The following is a 19886-nucleotide window of genomic DNA, read 5'->3' on the forward strand; positions in this document are numbered from 1 at the left end:
TCCTCTCCTCAAGCAGAAGGAAGGGGCCTCTTTGGGAGCCATGGGCTGTGCAGCCTGGGATTAAGGGAGGTGTGATGCCAGCACTTCCTTAGACACCCTGGCTGATGTTTCAGTAGGTTGTGTCTCCCCCCCCACCCCCAACACACACACTGCCCCTGGTACACTCTCTCTGAGTTCAGTTCAGCACTAGGACTCTCCTAGGAGCTGCAGTCCTTGTAGCCTAGACTGCCTTTCCAGTTTATTTAGGACCTCAGAGCACTTTAGCTCGTGGTGGTGAGGCTTGTGGACTGCTGGGATTAGTGATTCCTTTCTAGCTAGTGCTGGTTTCAATGCTCCATCCATGAGCAGGCATCAGCTGAATTTGGTCCACTTTTGCTTTCTGCTGTAACAAGGGCAGCACTGAGTTCAATGCCTCACAATTGCTGGATCTCCCTCTCCCCAGGGCACAGAAATGCTCTCTGTACCCTGCCATGGCTGCAGGGGGGTGGGGGGTGGTATTGGTGATTCAGGAGTGTTTTTTCTACCTCTTCAGTGTCTCTTTCAGTGATATGAAGTTAAAACCAGGTACTGTGAGTGCTCACCCGACTTTTGATTCACATGAAGGTGTTTTGTGTGTGTGTGTGTGTGTGTGTGTGTGTGTAGATAGTTGTTAAATTAATGTCCTTGCCAGGGGAGGGGTGGGAGACAATTGGTGGAGCCTTCTATTCCGCCCTCCTGCTCTGCCTCCAATCCCTCAACTTGATTTCATTTCCTTTGGATACATACCCAGTAGTGGAATTGGGTATGTATCCATTTCCACTTATTCTATGGATTAAATGGTTATTCTATGTTTCACTTTTTGAGGAACTGCCAAGCTTTTTCATAGCAGCTGCACTATTTTACATTCCCACCAGCAATGCATGAGGATTCCAGTTTCTCCACTTCTTCACCAGCACTTGTTTTCTGTTTTGTTTTGTTGTTGTTGTTGTTTTAACAACAGCGATCCTAATGGATGTGAAGTGGTATCTCATTGTGGTTTTGATTTGTTTTTCCCTGATTACTAATGATGTGTTAAGCATCTTTTCATGTGCTTGCTGCCCATTCGTATGTCTTCTTTGGAGAAATATCTACTCAAATGCTTTGCCCATTTCTGAATTTGATTTGGGTGATGTTGATATGGCTTCATCTTTACAACTTAAAATTTTAATCCATTTGGAATTTATTTTTGTGTAAAGAATGAGATAGGGATCTTTGGCTAGGCGCGGTGGCTCACGCCTGTACTCCCAGCACTTTGGGAGGCCGAGGCGGGCGGATCACGAGGTCAAGAGATCGAGACCATCCTGGCCAACATGGTGAAACCCCATCTCTACTAAAAATACAAAAATTAGCCAGATGTGGTGGTGCACGCCTGTAGTCCCAGCTAGTCAGGAGGCTGAGGGAGGAGAATCGCTTGAACCCGGGAGGTGGAGGTTGCAGTGAGCCGAGATCTCACCACTGCACTCCAGCCTGGCAACAGAACGAGACTCCATCTCAAAAAAAAAAAAAAGAGTGAGATAGAGATCCAGCTTCATATTTTTTTCCAAATAGCCATTTATCCCAAGTCATTTATTGAATACTGATTACTGATATGATATCCTACTTGGTGTCATCTTTAACTTTGAAGTCCAAGGATATCATTTTGGAAGTACAGCATGATATGGAAATGTTTTAACACATCTAAGAAAACAATTTTTTTATTCTCTAGGTAATCAAGGTTTCCCTTATTAGTTTCAGAGACAGGAATACCACACTGTATTACAATATCTATTGGACTATGCTCAATTACAAAGCAACTCTAAAGTCACAGACACTTTAACTCAAGAAGTTTATTTCTTGCTCAAGTCTGATGCAATCAGTCATCAGCTCTCTTCCCAACAGCAATTCACGAATCCAGTCTGCTTCCATCTTGTTGCTGCCCAAGCAGGAAAAAATGGCTTCTAGGGTCGTCAAGGCAGAGGAAGAAAAAGATGAAGGAGATGCTGGCTTTTAATTATGCTGGACCAGAATTGACACATTACTTCTACTTGCATTCTCATTTGCAAGAACTAAGTTACATTATCCCAGCCTAGCTACAAGGGAAGCCAGGACACTGTTTTTTCCTGTGACCAAAGAGAGGAAATGGAGTGGAGAACACATAGGGTTGCCTTTGTCACACTTACCTTATGCATTTGTAAGATTCCTAAAAATGTATAATTTTTGTAATTCTAGCAATTTAAAATGAACCGAAGAGTAGCTCGTTTTATTAGGTAAAATCTATAGTCCTTTTTAAAGAATTTTTATGATATAAATACTATCCTAATTTCATAATAGGTTTCCTTAAGTAAAGATTATCACTGCTAATATTTAATTGAATGTTTGCTATGTGTCAACTACCATTCTAAATGCTTTATGTGTATTTAATCCTCAAAATACCCTATGATGTAGGTACTAGATAAGCAAATCGAGGCATAGAGAAGTTGTCATTTGTTCAAAGCATTACACAACTAGGCAGAATTACCTGAACAGCTGAACAGAAGACTTATTTATATTTTATGTTGTGGATAGAAGTAAGTCATTGTTCATAAAAGTCAAAATATGATAACAATTAGAATTATCTGTTAGCATCAGATCTCAAGATCTTGAAATCTTTCCAAAGCATCTGGATTAAAGTCCACCCCACTCAAGGCAAAAGAAAATTATATAGTACTACCAGTTGTAATCATTATGATTTAGTGAACTTACACAATTTTAAATAATTAATTAGATCTTTTGATAAGTCTAGCAGAGATGGATTTACTGTGACGCTAATGTAGCCTAAATTTGCACAAATCCCTTCTAAAACCCATTTGGCATTCTTACGTATTTTGTATTTTTTCATTAAAAAGTGCCCCCAAATAGTATACCCTTGGGGTCCCACAAAACCTGGATCTACTACTATATTTTAGCACAGTTTTGTAGAGATGTAGCTCTAGCATAAAAGATTAAAAGCATATGCCTTCATGCCAGCTTGTCTGGATAAGAATCACCATGTGACTTTGCTTGTTACTTAACCTCTAATTGTTTTCATTTTCTTATATTGAAAATAAAGTATTTTTATGCGTAGCCACTAAAGTCTGTGATGCATTATCTTAGCAGTAGTCAGCTAGTGTTTTGACAGTTTCCTTAAACACCTGGAGCCCAGAAATGAAAAAGAAAAAATATATTCTCCCAGTTTTTGTAAATTGACCCGGAGTGGTGGCACTCCTTCGACACTTAGCCAGGCCATTTACAATTCTGCCTTAGCCTTCACTTCCTGCTTGCTCAGAGCATGAAGGTCAGCCACAGATGAGTGATTAGAGTCTTCTCAGCCTTTTTCTGACCATATGTCTGCCCTGGGTATGCATGTGGCCTTCTTGATTACCCGTTGTACAAAGGAGTTTTTAAAGCCCACTTTCCACCATATATATCTTTTCTCAGCTTCTCCCTGACCAGGATTTTTTGGTTTGCTTCTTGCTTGTCCCAACTTTATAACCCGCCCAGCTGCACTGGCTACTATTTTTGTCTTTAAATGCGTTCAGCAATGCCACCACCAGAAAAGCCATCCCAGCTGTGGGAATGCTCCAAACTGGGTAAAACAAAAGTAAACCCTTGCATCTTCCTTGAGGGAGCTACTGTAAAGATGAGAACACACGACCGCATCTTTGAGAATGAGGTCTGCATTGCTCCCTTTGGTACTAGCAACCTGCACCAGAAGTGCAAGCAGCCATCTTCATGACTGCCCCTTATCTGCGGAGTGAGGAGTGGTAGGCAGGCAATTTAAAATACCACAGCACACTCTATCCACCGTGTAGCAGTTTATTTCTTTATTAATTTTTCCCTAGTTGCTCTAAGTTTTTGGCTAGATTCTGGAGTTCTGCAAAAGTTGATTCTAAGAGTTTTTGTCAGCTTATAAGATGCTTTATAGAAGGACAGGGCCCTGGAACTCGTTACTCTGCCATGTCACTCACCGATCCATTTTTTTTTTTTTTTTTCTGAGAAGCGAATTGTCTTACTGGAGACCTGATACATTTTTCACAGAGTTTCTCAAGAGTATCCAAAGATAAGTTTTAATTAATAAAGCCACTTTAAAGGAAATACACTTTAAAAGATGCATCAGTTACACATATACACATATGTATACATATATTTATGCGGTAAAATATATAAGGCAAATACAGTTTTGCTTTATGGCTTATAGTTTTACAAAAATATTGATAATTGAATTTCAAAATAGAAAACTTTATCTTTGCATTCCTTTGAAGTATACCAATAAGCTATTTATTTGGAACCTTATAAATGACCTTGAAGATATCTGGATTTATTTTGCTCCACCAAGAACAAAACAAAAACGCAAAAACTAAATGTGGCTTTTGAATACCAGTTCATGCCTTGGCAGTTTTGGTGTATCTGTTTGATATGTTCACCTTTATCTGCAGAAGTTGCCATATAATTTTGGTAAATGCATGTAATAAATTGGAGGGAAGAGGGAGAGGATGGGGCACAGTGTTAATATTATAAGAAAAAATTAACAGCTTATGTGATACTAAAGTCAAGTAAATATTTAACTATTTTACAGTACTTACCATCTGCTTTTTACTTTTAGGTGATATTATAAAAGCAGCAACTGAACTGGATAGAGTGCATATCGTCGGTATCTTGGATATCTGTAATTTGGGTAATAATAAAGTGGAAGTCTATTTGCACAAGATTTATAGTCCAGAGAATACTTCTTAAAAGTTAGCAAATGAAATTATTACAGATTATACGAGTGTACTGCTTTAAAGATATTCCATCATTTTGCTGGTAATTTCAGTAACTGTTTTCAGCAAGAATATTACATGAGCTCTAAAGTTATTAAGCAGTTCTATGTTCGTTTTGTGTTTAGGGAGCTTTTTAAAACACTTCATTTTAGATTCATTATTGAAAAAGGTCATCAAAATAATTTTTGTGTATAAGGAAATTTACCTTGCTTACCTTACTAGTATGACTATTATCTTGACTTGTAGTAATTTATGTTCACTATTCCATTTGTGAAGTGTACTTTCATTCTAAAGCCTCAGTATAAGGCATCCTAACTTACAAGAGTAACTTTCCATGGACATTTAACATCCTTCCAATTTTATTCACATATAATGGGAAATTTTGAATTGCCAGTTTGAAGACTGTTCTCCTAAAGTGTTCAACCTGCACTTCTTACAACCAAGGTAGTTTGTATCATTTTCAAAAGTACACATTATTAGGGTCTAGTTGCCCCTGGTCCTTAGCTTGCTCAGCTGCAAAATAAGCGTGCTAAATTAAATTGTCTTAAGGTTTTTCCACTTCATTTTGTGACTTTGTGTGGTTCGAATTTCTCAGTATTTTAACCAGTGTGTTGATGTTAAAGTCAAAGGCCGCAGTATGTCTATATTCTTGCTGTACTCATTGGTAGTTTCAGTATATGTAATGTGAGTTTAAATAGTGAAATTGTATCTCATATTAACATTTCAAATGCTCATATTGAAAATGGAAAATAGTAAATACGGGAATTGATTTTATTCTGGTTGTCTATAATACTTCATTTTAAATGTGAATGGCCACTCTGCATTTGCAAGGCCCGGTGGTTGACATCTGTGTGGTTTGTTAGATGAGACAAAATGACCATTAAATGAGTTTATAGATTATTCTGTATCAAGATAAATCTGATTCCAGTTAAGCTATAAACTTGTGGGATTTCCTTGTAGCCCTATAGTTCTGTGACTTCATTTGCTATACGCTTTAAATGTGTTGAGCAGCCTATGAACCTAAAGACATACTGCAGTTTGTTCATAATGTGTTCAGTCTTTTATTCTTTATAATTGTGTGTAAATGTTAACTAAACAGTGGATTCCTCTTGTGTTACAGTTTTGAGTGAATTATTAAAGAAGTTAAAATGCAATAACTTTTTGGTCTCCTGTCTCATTTTGAATGAATTTGATGTGTTTCCTTCATATTTCTGGCCTAAATATATACTTACTAAATGAGCCAAGATGATTCTTCCATATGGGTTTAAAGACTGTTGTCAAAACAAATCTGAACTATATTAGCTTTTTGAAAAATTATATGCACATTTTCAGTGAAAATCAAGCAATATCCCTAAAAGAACTCAAGTAACTCTGATGTTATTCTAAGGTTATTGTACCTGACTTCTAGTAGCTTGAGACCTAGAAGTTGCCCCTAACAAGGTTTTAATATCTATTTTGTAGATGGAGAACTGAAAGAGAAAAAGACTAAATGACTTAATGTAAATTAGTAAAGACAATTTAATGGTAAGGTCAAGCTTATATTCCAAAGTCTATTTCTTTAAACTCTAATTAGAGCAAAAAGTAAAATGTTTGAGTCTGGGTGTGGTGGTTCACGCCTGTAATCCCAGCACTTTGGGAGGCCAAGACGAGTGGATTGCTTGAGCTTAAGAGCTCGAGACCAGCCTGGGCAACATGGTAAGACACCTGCATCTAAAAAAATAGAAAAAGTAAAATGTTTAAATAATAATACAATTTCTATTAGTACATTAGATCACTACACAATAAATTCTATGCCTTGGGGCTCATGAAATAATGAGCTAAATTATTGCAGCTTATATTCAAATCTTCGAGTGTCCACTCCATGCCTAGCACTGGGCTAGCACTAGGAACACAATACAATACAAACAAAAATAAACAAGGCCCCTATTCTCATGGAACTTAAAAGTCTCATGGAGGAGAAACACATCCAAATAATTGCACAAATAAGTGAGACAAATGTGTCAATGGAAACATGTGATTTATATTAGAGCTTTTTAACAAAGTGGGGGGCACTAGGAAAGCTTTTCCTGATGAAGTGAACTTGAGGTATAAAGGACATGCAGCAAAAGGTGTGTTTGAGAATTGAATAAGGACTGATATGGCTGGAGTGCAGAAAGTGAGATACAAGATGAGACAGGCAAATAGACAAGAGCTCTTACAGACTATGCCGTCTTATAGGCTATGGCAAAGACTTTAGAAGTTTGTATCTTTAAAGCACTGGGAAGCCACTGAAAGATTTGTGGCTAGTATATGCCATGATTCAATTCCTGTTTTAGAATGGTCACTGTCTGCTGGAAGGAGAACGGATTATAAGGAGATTGGCAGAGACTGCTATAATAGATGTACCCTAATACCTGTTCTCTTCTTCTATAGTAATAGATCTCCCAATATTTATCTGGGAACAAAGCTACCTAAAATAAAGAATACCTTGCTCTGCTTCCTTTGTAGCTAAGTAGGCCCTATGACCAAGTCCTGACCAAGGGAGTGAGCATATGTGATATGTAGCATATGTGATATGTACAATTTTGGAGCCATTCCCTCAAAGGTTAAGAGGGAATGTTTTATTTCTGTCCACCCTCCACTTCCTGCTAGCTATAAAGTGAGCATAGTCATGAGACATTGTGGATCACGCAGAGAAGAGCAACACCCTAGGGATGGCAGAGCAACCAGCTATTAGGAGCCGAGGTCCTGTCATTGTGGAGCTGCCATACCAGCTTTGCACACTGCTTACCACAGTTTTGGCTGTTACATGAGACAAAAAATAAAATTCTATTTTCTTTAAGTCACTATTATTTTGAGTATCTGAACAGAAGTTAAACCTGTATTCTACAAATGTAGGAGGCAAAGGTGAAAGCAAGGAGACCAGCTAGGTAACAAATAATATTGAGAGAGGTAGATATATTCAATATAAATTTTAAAGGTAACATTAAAATGCAGATTTTGTTACAGTTAAAATATAGATTTTTAAATGTAATAAGTACTTTCATTCAGGTACTTAATATTAAGTACAAGTAGTTGAAAAGGTCTAGTAATGTTAAATTTTGGCAGCAATATATAGTAGTGGTTCTAAAACTTAGCTTCATATTGGTATCACCTAGAAAGCTTCATAATTACTGTGCCTGAGATGCACCTCTAATTGGGGTGTGGCCTGGGCACTGGAGTAGCTAAAAGGTCCCCAGGTGATTTTAATGTGCAAATAACTGCAAATCATTGGTATATAGTACTGTTTCAAGCATTTGTTAGTTTTATTAGAGCTCAAGCGTCACACAATGCTTTAAACTCACCTCCTATTTAGGCTCTGTAATTTCATGTACTATTAATGCAGCTTTATTATGAATTGTGCTGCTGGGAAGGAAAACATTGGAAATTGGTAATTTGTAAACAACTTTTTCACAGAGCTCTAGTGCGTTTCATTTGGAAAAGGCCTTATAGATAAATCCTAGTCTAACCTTGTTTATTGTGCAAATGAAGTAAAGGGCCCAGAGAGATTTTTATTTTCCCGAGGATATGATACTAGTTATTGCAGAGTTGGCACTTGTGGAAAGTTTTGGGTTGTGAGATGCTCCATAAATGTTCAGAGTACCACTTAAAGTAAATGTAAACATCAAACATTTATAGATTGGAAGTTGAGGCACAATGAGTTTAAAATGAAATGGCAGCAACTTATTTGTCAAAACCAGAACTAGATCCAGTTACTATACATCATGTAGAAGTTGTATGATCTAAAGTTCTTAAACTTGAAAGTGCATAGAAATTACCTGGAGAGCTTATTTAAAAAGCAAGTTCCTAGGTTTCCCCTCAGATTTTGATTCAAGATGATGGAGGGTGGGACCCAAGAACCTTCATTTTAGTAAGCTTCCAAGGGATCCTAATGTAGGTGTTCCACAGACAAACTAAAAACACTGAATAAGCACTTAGACCATTCACCTTCCAGCAAATTATCTTGAGTTAAAAAAAAAGAAAGAAAATTGTATTGATGGGTATTTATTATTTTAGGACTAATTCTACTCAACTGCAAATTTTTAAAAACAATTTAAAATTGTGTTTGCAAGTTATGACTCTCTGAAAACCATAAAAGGAAAATGTAAAAGCACTTATGTGCATTATATATGACGATGGTTACCATAACGTCATGTACTTCAGGCGGAAGCAGAGCAAGATGGTCAAAAAGAAGATTCCACCAATTATACGCACAACAGTAACACAAAATTGAACAACTATCCACACAAAAACACCTTTATAGGAACAAAAAATCAGGCAAGTGATCACAGTACCTGGTTTTAACATATTAAGGAAGGAGGCACTGAAGAGGGTAGAAAAGACAGTCTTGAATTGCCTACACCACCCATCCACCAGCAGCAACCACGTGGTGTGGACAATCTGTGTGCATGGGGGAGGGAGAGTGCAGTGATTGTGGGACTTTGCATCGGAACTCAGTGCTGCCCTGTCACAGAAGAAAGCAACACAGGGCAGAATTCAGCCAGTGCTCACAGAAGGAGCATTTAGAACAGCCCTACCCAGGGGGAATCCTCCATCCCAGTGGTAGGAACCTGAGTTCCAGCAAGCCCCACCACCACAGGCTGAAGTTCTCTGGGGTCCTAAATATATGAAAGGCGGTCTACACCACAAGGACTGCAATTCCTGGGCAAGCAACAGTGCTGTGCAGGGCTCACAGGCAGTGAGACACTGGCTAAGGCAGCCAAGGGAGTGCTTGCATCACCCCTCCCCCAACCTTAGGCAGTGCAGCTTACAGCTCCAGGAGAGACTCCTTCCTTCTGCTTAAGGAGAGGAGAGGGGAGACTAAAGAGGACTTTGTCTTGCAACTTGGATACTAGTTCAGTCAAAGTAGGATAAGGCACTGGGCAGAGTGCTGAGGCTTCCATTCCAGGTCTCAGCTACCAGATGACATTTCTAGACACACCCTGGGCCAGACGATAACCTGCTGCCTAGAAGGGAAAGACACTGTGCTAGCAGGATTTATCACCTGCTGACTAAAGAGGCCTTGGGTCCTGAATAATCAGCAGTGGTAGCCAGGCAGTACTCACTGTGGGCCATGGGTGAGACTCAGAGACATGCTGGCTTCAGGTGTGACCCAGCACATTCCCAGCTGTGGTGGCTACAGGGAGAGACTCTTTCTGCTTGAGGAAAGGAGAGGGAAGAGTAAAGGGACTTTGTCTTGCAGCTTGGGCACCAGCTCAGCCACATTGGGGTAGAGCACCAAGCAGGCTTCTAGAGTTCCTAATACCAGGCCTTTGCTCCTGGATGGTATTTCTGGACCTTCCCTGGGTCAGAGGGGAGCCAGTGCCCTTAAGGGAGAGACCCAGACCTGGAAGCATTCACCACAGGCTGACAGACAGAAGAACCCTTGGCAATTAAACATCAGCGGTAGCCAGGCAGTACTTGCCACAGCCTGGGGTGGTGAAGGCCACAGGAAAAAATTCCTCCACTTGAGAAAAGTGGAGGAAAGGGTAAAAAAGATTTGGTCTTGCAACTTGGGTACCACATCAGCTTCAGTAGAATAGAGTACCAGGTAGATTCCTAAGGTCCCAATCCCAGCCCTTGGCTCCTGGATAGCATCTCTGGACCCTCCCAGGATTGGGTGAGGAACTTGCCACCCTGAAGGGAAGGACATAAGTCTGGTTGCATTTGCCACTTATTAATTGTAAAGCCGTAGGGCCTTGAGTAAACATAGGTGGCCGCCAGGAATGGTCACCATGGGTCTTGGGCAAAACCCAGAGCTGTTTGCTTCAGATCTGACCCAGCACATTTCCAATGGTGGTGGGAACAGGGGTACTTGTATCAACCCTCACTCAGCTCTAGGAATTTCAGCACAGAGAGAGAGATTCTGTTTGTTTGGGGGAAATTAAGGGAAGACAACAAGAGTCTCTGCCTAGTAATCCAGGGAATTCTTTTAGATCTTACCCAAGACCACCAAGTCGGTAACTCTGTGTGTCTACAAGAGACACAGAATTACTGGGTTTGGAGTGCCCCCTAATGAAGATATGGCTGCAGGGACCAAAGACTTACACCACAATACCTAAGTCCCTTTAAAGACTTGGCAAGCTTCCTTAAGCAGGATGCATACAAACAAGCCCAGACAGTAAAGACTGCAATAAGTACCTATCCCTTCAATTTCCAAAGTCCACAAGCATCAACACCATCCAAGCAAACATTACCTCACCAAATGAACTAAACAAGGCACCAGTGACCAATCCTGAAGAGACAGAGATATGTGATATTTCAGGCAAAGAAGTCAAATGAGCTGTTTTGAGGAAGCTCAAAGAAATTCAAAGTAACATGGAGAAGGATTTCAGAATCCTATCAGATAAATTTAACAAAGAGATCGAAATAATTTTAAAAGAAGCTGAAATTCTGGAGCTGAAAAATGCAAATGACATACTGAAGGATGCATCAGAGTCTCTCAACAACAACAAAAAGATCAAGCAGAAGAAAGAATTAGTGAGCTTGAAGACAGCCTATATGAAAATACAAAGAGAAGATAAAAGAAAAAAAGAATAAAAAAGAGTGAAACACACCTGCAAAATCTAGAAAATAGCCTCAGAAGGGCAAATCTAAGAGTTATAGGTCTTAAAAAGGAAGTAGAGAGATCAGGGTAGAAAGTTTATTCAAAGAAATAATAATAGAGAACTTCCCAAACCTAGAGAAAGATAGGAATATATAAGTACAAGAAAGTTTTAGAACACCAACCAGATTTAACCCAAAGAAGATTACCTCAACGCATTAAGTAATACATTTCCAAAGGTCAAGGATAAAGAAAGGATCCTACAAGCAGTAAGAGAAAATAAACAACTAACATACCAAGGAGCTCCAATATGCCTGGCAGCAAACTTTTCAGTGGAAACCTTACAGGCCAGGAGAGAGTAGCATGACATTTAAAGTATTGAAGGAAAGAAACTTTCATCCTAGAATAGACTATCCAGATAAAATATTCTTAAAACATGAAGGAGAAATAAAGACTTTCCCAAACAAACAGAAGCTGAGGGACTTCATTGACACCAGACCTGTCCTATGAAAAATGCTACAGGGAGTTCTTCAATCCAAAAGAAAAGGATGTTAATGAGTCATAAGAAATCATCTGAAGAGACAAAACTCACTGGTAATAGTAAGTACACAGAAAAACACAAAATATTATAACACTGTATTTGTGGTATCTAAACCACATATATCTTGAGTAGAAAGACTAAGAGATGAACCTACCAAAAATAAAAACTACAACAACTTTTCAAGAAATAGATAGTATAATAAAATATAAATAGAAAAAACAAAAAGTTAAAACATGGGAGGATGAAGTTATAGAGTTTTATCAGTTTTCTCTTTGCTTGTTTGTTTATTTATGCAATCAGTGTTAAGTAGTTATCAGTTTAAAATAATCAGTTATAAAATATCATTTGCAAGCCTCGTGGCAACCTCAAATTAAAAAACCTACAACAAGTACACAAAAAATAAAAATCAAGAAATCATAACACCAGAGAAAATCACCTTTACTAAAGGGAACACAGCAATGAAGGAAAGAAGGAAGAGAAGACCACAAAACAACCAGAAAACAAATAACTAAGTGTCAAGAGTAAGCCCTTAATTATCAATAATAAGACTGAATATAAATGAACTGAACTTTCCCATCAAGAGATAGACAATGGCTGAATGGATGAAACAAAAAACAAGACCCGACTATCTGCTATCTATGAAAAACACACTTTACCTCTAAAGACACATATAGACTGAAAATAAAGGGATAGAAAAATATATTCCCTGCCAAAGGAAACCCAAAAAAGAGCAGGAGTAGCTATCCTTACATTAGACAAAATATATTTCAAGACAAAAATTGTAAGAAGAGACAGAGATCATCACATAATGATAAAGGGGTCAATTCAGAAAGAGGATATAACAATTGTATATGCACCCAACACTAGAGTATCTAGATATATAAAATAAATATTATTAGAGCTAAAGACAGAGAGACCTCAAAAAATAATAGCTAGAGGCTTCAACACCCTACATTCAGCATTAGACAGATCTTCCAGGCAGAAAATCAACAAAGAAACATTGAACTTAATCTGCACTATAGACCAAATGGACCTAATAGATACTTACAGGACATTTCATCCAATGGCTGCAGAATACACACTCTTCTCCTCACCACGTGGATCGTTCTCAATGATAGACCATATATTAGTCCACAAAACAAGTTTTTAAAATTCAAAAAATAATGAAATTATATCAAATATATTTTCTACCCACAATAGAAAAAACTAGATATCAGTAACAAGAGGAATTTTTGAAACTATACAATCATATAGAAATTAAATAATATGCTCCTGAATGACCCATGGGTCAGTGAAGAAACTGAGAACAAAACTAAAAAATGTATTGAAACAAATGATAATAGAAATACAACATATCAAAATGTATCATATACAGCAAAAGCAGTGCTAAGAGGAAAGTTTATAGCAGTAAGCACCTACATTTTAAAAGTAGGAAAACTTCAAATAAACAACCTAACAATACGTCTTAAAGAACTAGAAAAGCAAGAGCAAACAAAATCTGAAATTGGTACAGAAAAGTAATAAAGATCAGAGCAGAAATAAATGAAAATGAAATTTACAGAAATACGAAACATCAATGAAACAAAAACTCGTTTTTTTCAAAAGATAAATAAAATTGACAAATCTTTAGCTAAACTAGCTAAGAAAAAAAGAGGGAAGATACAAATAAATAAAATCAGAGGTGAAAAAGGAAACATTTCAACTGATACTACAGAAATTTGAAGGATCATTTAAGGCTGCTATGAGCAATTATATGCCAATAAATTGGAAAACTTAGAAGAAATGGCTAAATTCCTAGACGTATACGACCTTCCAACATTGAACCATGAAGAAATCCAAAACCTTAACAGGCCAATAACAAGTAACGAGACCTAAGCCATAATAAAAATTTTCCCAGTAAAGGAAAACAGGAGACCAAATGGTTTCACTGCTGAGTTCTACCAAATATTTAAGAAGAACTAATACCAATTCTACTCAAACTATTCCATAAAACAGAGAAGGAGGGAATACTTCCAAACTCATATGAGGCCAGTATTAACTTGCTACCAAAACCAGAGAAAGATAAATCAACAAAAAGAAAACTACAGGTCAATATCCCTTATATACATTGATGCAAAAATCCTCAACAAAATACTAGCAAACCAAATTCAACAACACATTAAAAAGTTCACTCATCATGACTAAGAGGGATTTATCCCAAGGATGCAAGGATGGCTCAACACACAAAAGTCAATCAATGTGATACATCATATCAACAGAATAAAGGACAAAAACCATATGATCATTTCAATTGATGCTGAAAAACATTATGATATAGTTCAACATCGCTTCATGATAAAAACCCTCAGAGAACTTGTGTATAGAAAGAACATACCTCAACACAATAAAAGTTATATATAACAGACCCATTGCAAGTATCATGTTGAATGGGGAAAAACTGAAAGTATTTCCTCTAAGATCTGGAACATGACAAGGATGCCCACTTTCACCATTATTCAACATTGTACTGAGAATCCTACTTAGAACAATCAGACAAGAGAAAGACATAAAGGGCATTTAAATTGGCAAGGAAAAAGTCAAATTATCCTTCTTTGCTGATGATATGATCTTGTAGTAGGAAAATCTAAAGATTCCACCGAAAACTACTAGAACAGATAAATAAATTCAGTAACGTTGCAGGATACAAAATCAACATAAAAAAGTTAGTAGCATTTCTATATGCTGATAGCAAACAATCTGAAAAGGAGACCAAAAAATTTATTCCACTTAGCAAAGCTAAAAACAAAATAAAATACAGAAGAGTAAACTTAATCAAAGAAATAAAATACCTCTAAAATGAAAACTATAAAACATTGACTCAAGAAATTGAAGAGGCCAAAAAAAATGAAAAGATAGTCCATATTTATGGATTGGAAGAACCAATATTGTTAAAAGGTCCACAATACCCAAAGCGATCTATGGGATTCAACACAATCCCTACTAAAATACCAATGACATTCTTCACAAAGAGAAAATGAAAATTCCTAATATTTATATAAAACCCCAAAAGATTCAGAATAGCTAAAGTGATCCTGAACAAAAAGAACAAAACTGGCAGAATCACATTACCTGACTTCAAATTGTACTACACAGCTATAGTAACCAGAACAGCATGGCACTGGTATGAAAACAGACACAGAGACCAAAGGAACAGAATAGAGAAACCAGAAATAAATCCATACATCTAAAGTGAACTCATTTTCAACAAATATGCCAAGAACCTACATTGTGGAATGGACAGTCTCTTCAATAAATGGTGATGGGAAAACTGGATATCCATACGCAGAGGAATAAAACTAGACCCTATCTCTCACCATATACAAAAATCAAATCAAAATCAATTAAAGACTTAAATCTAAGACTTCAAACTCTGAAACTACTGCAAGAAAACATTGGGGAAACTCTCCAAGTCATTGGACAGGGCAAAGATTTCTTGAGTAATACTCTACAAGCACAGGCAATCAAATCAAAAATGGACAAATGAGTTCACATCAAGTTAAAAAGCTTCTGCACAGCAAAGGAAGCAATCAACAAAGTGAAGAGACAATTCACAAAATGGGAGAAAATATTTGCAAACTATTCATCTATAAACTAGGGATTAATAACCAAAATATATAAGGAACACAAGCAACTTACAGGACAAAATCTAATAATCCAATCAAAATGGGCAAAAGATCTGATAAAAGATTTCTCAAAAGAAGACATACGAATGGCAAACAGATTCACGAAAATGTACTCAACATCACTGATCATTAGAGAAATGCAAAACAAAGCTACAATGAGATATCATCTTACCCCAGTTAAAATGGCTTTTATCCAAAAGACAGGCAATAATTAATACCGATGAGGATGTGGAGAAAAGAGAACTTTCATATAATGTTGGTGGAAATGTAAACTAGTACAACTACTATAGAGAACAGTTTGGAGGTTACTCAAAAAACTAAACTAGAACTGCCATAAGATCCAGCAATCCCACTGTTAGGTCTACATACAAAAGAAAGGAACTCAACATATCGAAGATATATCTATACCCCTATGTTTATTGCAGCACTATTCACAATAACCATGATTTGGAATCAACTTAAGTGTCCATCAACAGACGAATGAATAAAGAAAATGTGGTATATGTACATAATAGAGCACTATTTGGCCATAAAAAAGAATAAGATTCTGTCATTTGCAACAACATAGGTAGAACTGGAGATCATCATGTTAAGTGAAATAAGCCAGGCACAGAAAGACAAACTTTGCATGTTCTCACTTATTTGTGGAAGATAAAAATTAAAACAATTGAATTCATGGATATAGAAAGATAAAGGTTGGTTACAAGGCCTGCAAGAGTAGTGCAGAGGGAAGAAGCAGGGATGGTTTTTGGGTACAAAAATATAGTTAGATAGAATGAATAAGATCTAGTATTTGATAGCACAACAGAGGAACAATTTGTTGTACATTTACAAATAAACAGAAGAGTATAATTGGATTGTTTATAACACAAAGTGAAGATAAATGCTTGAGGTGATTGATATCCCATTTGCCCTGATGTGATTTTTACACATTGCATGCCTGTATTCAAATATCTCATGTTCCCCGTGAATACACCTACCCACACACAAAATTTTTTTTTTCAAGTTTAAGTTGTGTAGTTCAACCTCCAGTGCAATGTAACATAATAGCTTAGGAATGTTCTCTTATTACACCAACACTGGCACAAGATGTTATGGGAAAGTTGTCATTGTTTAAAATTTATTTTATTTGTATTTTTTTAAATATATATATAGAGAGACGGGGTTTTGTCTTGTTGCCCAGGCTGGTCTCAAACTCCTGAGCTCAAGCAATCCGCCAGCCTCAGCCTCCCAAAGTGCTGGGATTACAGGCATGAGCCCCTGCACCCATCCAAGTTGTCCTTTTTTCAGAACTTAATGATTTAACTTGTGCAAAAATATGTCAAGATTTGAAACTAGTATGTTCAGATTATTTAACAGGGAGCCAGTGGTAAAGGCCTGGGTGTGTCTTCCTACCTTTCTCCTTGTTTGTGCATACAATTAACACTTCTTTTTAAAGATGCAAAGAAGGCTTGATTTTATTACCAAAAGAAAGTCATAGTATGCATATTATTCTTTAATTTGCTTTGCTTTCCATGGGTATAAGATCTTTAATAACATGTAATAAAATACCTTTGGGGCATTTGCTACAAATATTTCCCCAATGTATCACTGCCTATTTAAAATAGTTTAACATTGTTGAGTGGGCAAATGTTCCACTTTAATTTTTTCCACTGATATGACAGTCTTTTTCCTTTCACAAGGTTTAATAAATACCCAGGTCTGTGTCTGCTGGTTTTAAAAAATTCTTAATTTTTCAAAAAACATTATTACTTAATCCAACTGTAATTTATTTGGGTGTTTTGTGAGGAGGAAATGAGGAGCAAACTGATTATTTTCCTTCTTTAACTGACTAGCCAATTGTCCCATCACTGTTTATTGAATGGTGCCTTCTTGGGTTGTTTTGTTTTGTCTTGTTTTGTTTTTTGAGACAGAGTCACTCTGTCACTCAGGCTGAAGTGCAGTGGTGCAATCTCAGCTCACTGCAGCCTCGACCTCCCAGGCTCAAGCAATCCTCCTGCCTCAGCCTCCCGAGTAGCTGGGACCACAGATGCACACCACCACACCAGCTATTTTTTTTTTTGATAGAGATGGGGTTTCATCATGTTGCCCAAGGTGGTCTCAAACTCCAGGGCTCAAGCAATCTGCCCGCCTCTGCCTCCCAAAATGCTGAGATTACAGGCATGAGCCACCGTGCCTGGCCTTTTTGTATTTTTTATCGATAGATTATAGTTGTGCATATTTATGGGGTACATGTGACATTTTGACACATGCAATGTATATTGATAAAATCAGGGTAATTGGGATATCCATCACCTCAAACATTTATCTTTTCTTTGTGTTGGGATCATTACAATTCTTCTCTTCTAACTGTTTTTGAAATATACCATACACTGTTGCTAACTATATTCACCCTTCTGTACTATCGAATACTAGAACTTCTTCCTTCTAGCTAACTGTTTTCTTGTACCCATTAACCAACTTCTCTTCATCCCTCCCTCCTCCTTCCCTTCCCAGCCTCTGGTAACTACCCTGGAGACATGGGAGGAGGAATGAGGCAGGAGAGCTTTTCCTTAGTGTATTTTTATCCTGAATTGTTTCCTGAATACGTAAAATGTGTTAAGATTTTTTTAATGTTCAAAACTTCAACCTATTAAATCCACTGAAAAAATCTGTTAGGATATAATCTTAAACACAGAAAAAGTTATTATAACAAAATGATAATAGCAAAAATATTATTTAAAATTTTGACCAAACAAACAAAAATGGAATGACTAAGTAAACCGAGGTATTTCCATTAATGGAATATCATTTATCCAACAAAGCATTGTCTACAAAGATTATAAGATAAAATATATAATGACTGAGATATTAAATGAAAAACTAATTTAAAAATATATAAATATGATAATGTAACTAAGAAAAAATCCCTACACAAAATAATGAAAAGAAATCTTAAGATAAACAAAGAAATATTATTTTTTAAAATTTGACTTCTAATGGATTTAGGTAACTTCTCATTAATCTGCTTTTAAAGTTTTTGATGAGAAGATTTTTTAAGGAGTAATTTAATAACTGGCAGAAAAGGATAGATCAAATTTCTGGGATTTTACTAATTATTTAAATGTTGAATGTTGATGTTGAATTTATCACAAAAGACTGTCCATCAGCAATCTAAGCTAATGGTTTTGACAACATTTATAATAACAATAATAACATTTCTGTTTTTAGTCTGATAATTTTCTCTGGTGAATACAGGCTTTATTGTGATCCTAAAAACACATCAAAATGATAGGGCTAGTAGCAAAATAATGAACTATTTGTGTTTACTCTTAAATTAACCATAAGCTAATACACAAGACCTTTAATCTTTTCAGTTCAATTATATGAATTATTAGGCTGTTACTAGGTGTATGATGCTAGTAGTACCAGGTACTATGGGAGGGTACGCTAATGAGTAATTGGCAGCTATGATATGATAGCAAGGTTCATATTTGTATTATACATCTGCTGGGATTTATTCAGCAGGTCCTGCTGCTGATTCCCTGAACTCCTTCCCTCTGCTGAGTGGTGTGAACTGTTAATTCTCACCTGCAGGGTCCACTCCAACACTGATATTTCAGATGTTTAAAAGCGGACAAGAAGTAGGGAGAAGAAACAGCTTCATTGACCACCTCCATCAACAACGTCTCCTATTTTTTTATTTTCGGTTGTCCTGTCCCTTTGACTCTAGTAAACCTTCCTGATTCCAGATTACCTGACTTGGACCTTGGACTACCATTGTCCCTACCTTCCTTTTGACCTGGTAGCTTTTTGCTTCCCTGGAAGCCTGATGCCTGTTTGTCTAGTTTGCTGACTCTTGGCCCAGTCAGACTCCTGATATCTCTGTTTGTCTTGTTCGTTCATCTATTCCTTCACCAGCCCTTGGCACACATTGCAATCTCCCCATCCCAGCAATTTTCACAGACCAGTTGACCCCGTAGCGTATGTGTCCTAATGCTCTTAGTGTCCAGTGTGCTCCTGAATAAAAACAGAGCTTGAACTAAAGGAAGCAATGAAATAAATAAAGTTGTCTATACATCTGGGAGAACTAAAAATTTAAAAATGTAAATGTTAAAAATTAAACCTTAAACAACCTTTTTTAGAGTATAACACATGGGGCACAAAAATTAATGGAATGCAGCAACTTGCAGGTATCAATCAATCAACAAATATTTGAGTGCCTGCCATGGGCAAGGCACTATACTTGAAAGGAAAGGAATTCTAGCTACTGAAATATGTTTGTTTTCCAACGAATAAACAAGGTAACAGAGGATATCCCTTGGGGAGCCTGCTAAGAAAACACACACACACACACACAGAGAGAG

The 19886-nt window shown here is 37.0% G+C and overlaps 1 protein-coding gene across 2 annotated transcripts in view; it reads left to right on the forward strand.

Annotated features, from left to right (window-relative positions):
* The window catches only part of RADX (RPA1 related single stranded DNA binding protein, X-linked), a 68087-nt gene extending 62158 nt beyond the window's left edge, over positions 1–5929 (forward strand). For both annotated transcript variants that reach the window (XM_004064652.3, XM_055375787.2), the window contains one exon: positions 4619–5929. In XM_004064652.3, the coding sequence (XP_004064700.1) occupies positions 4619–4749 (131 nt within the window). In that variant the 3' untranslated portion in view covers positions 4750–5929. The remainder of the gene's footprint in view (positions 1–4618) is intronic.
* The last annotated feature ends 13957 nt before the right edge of the window (positions 5930–19886 follow it).

Source organism: Gorilla gorilla, chromosome X (genome assembly GCF_029281585.2).
Source record: "Gorilla gorilla gorilla isolate KB3781 chromosome X, NHGRI_mGorGor1-v2.1_pri, whole genome shotgun sequence".
Classification (NCBI taxonomy): domain Eukaryota; kingdom Metazoa; phylum Chordata; class Mammalia; order Primates; family Hominidae; genus Gorilla; species Gorilla gorilla.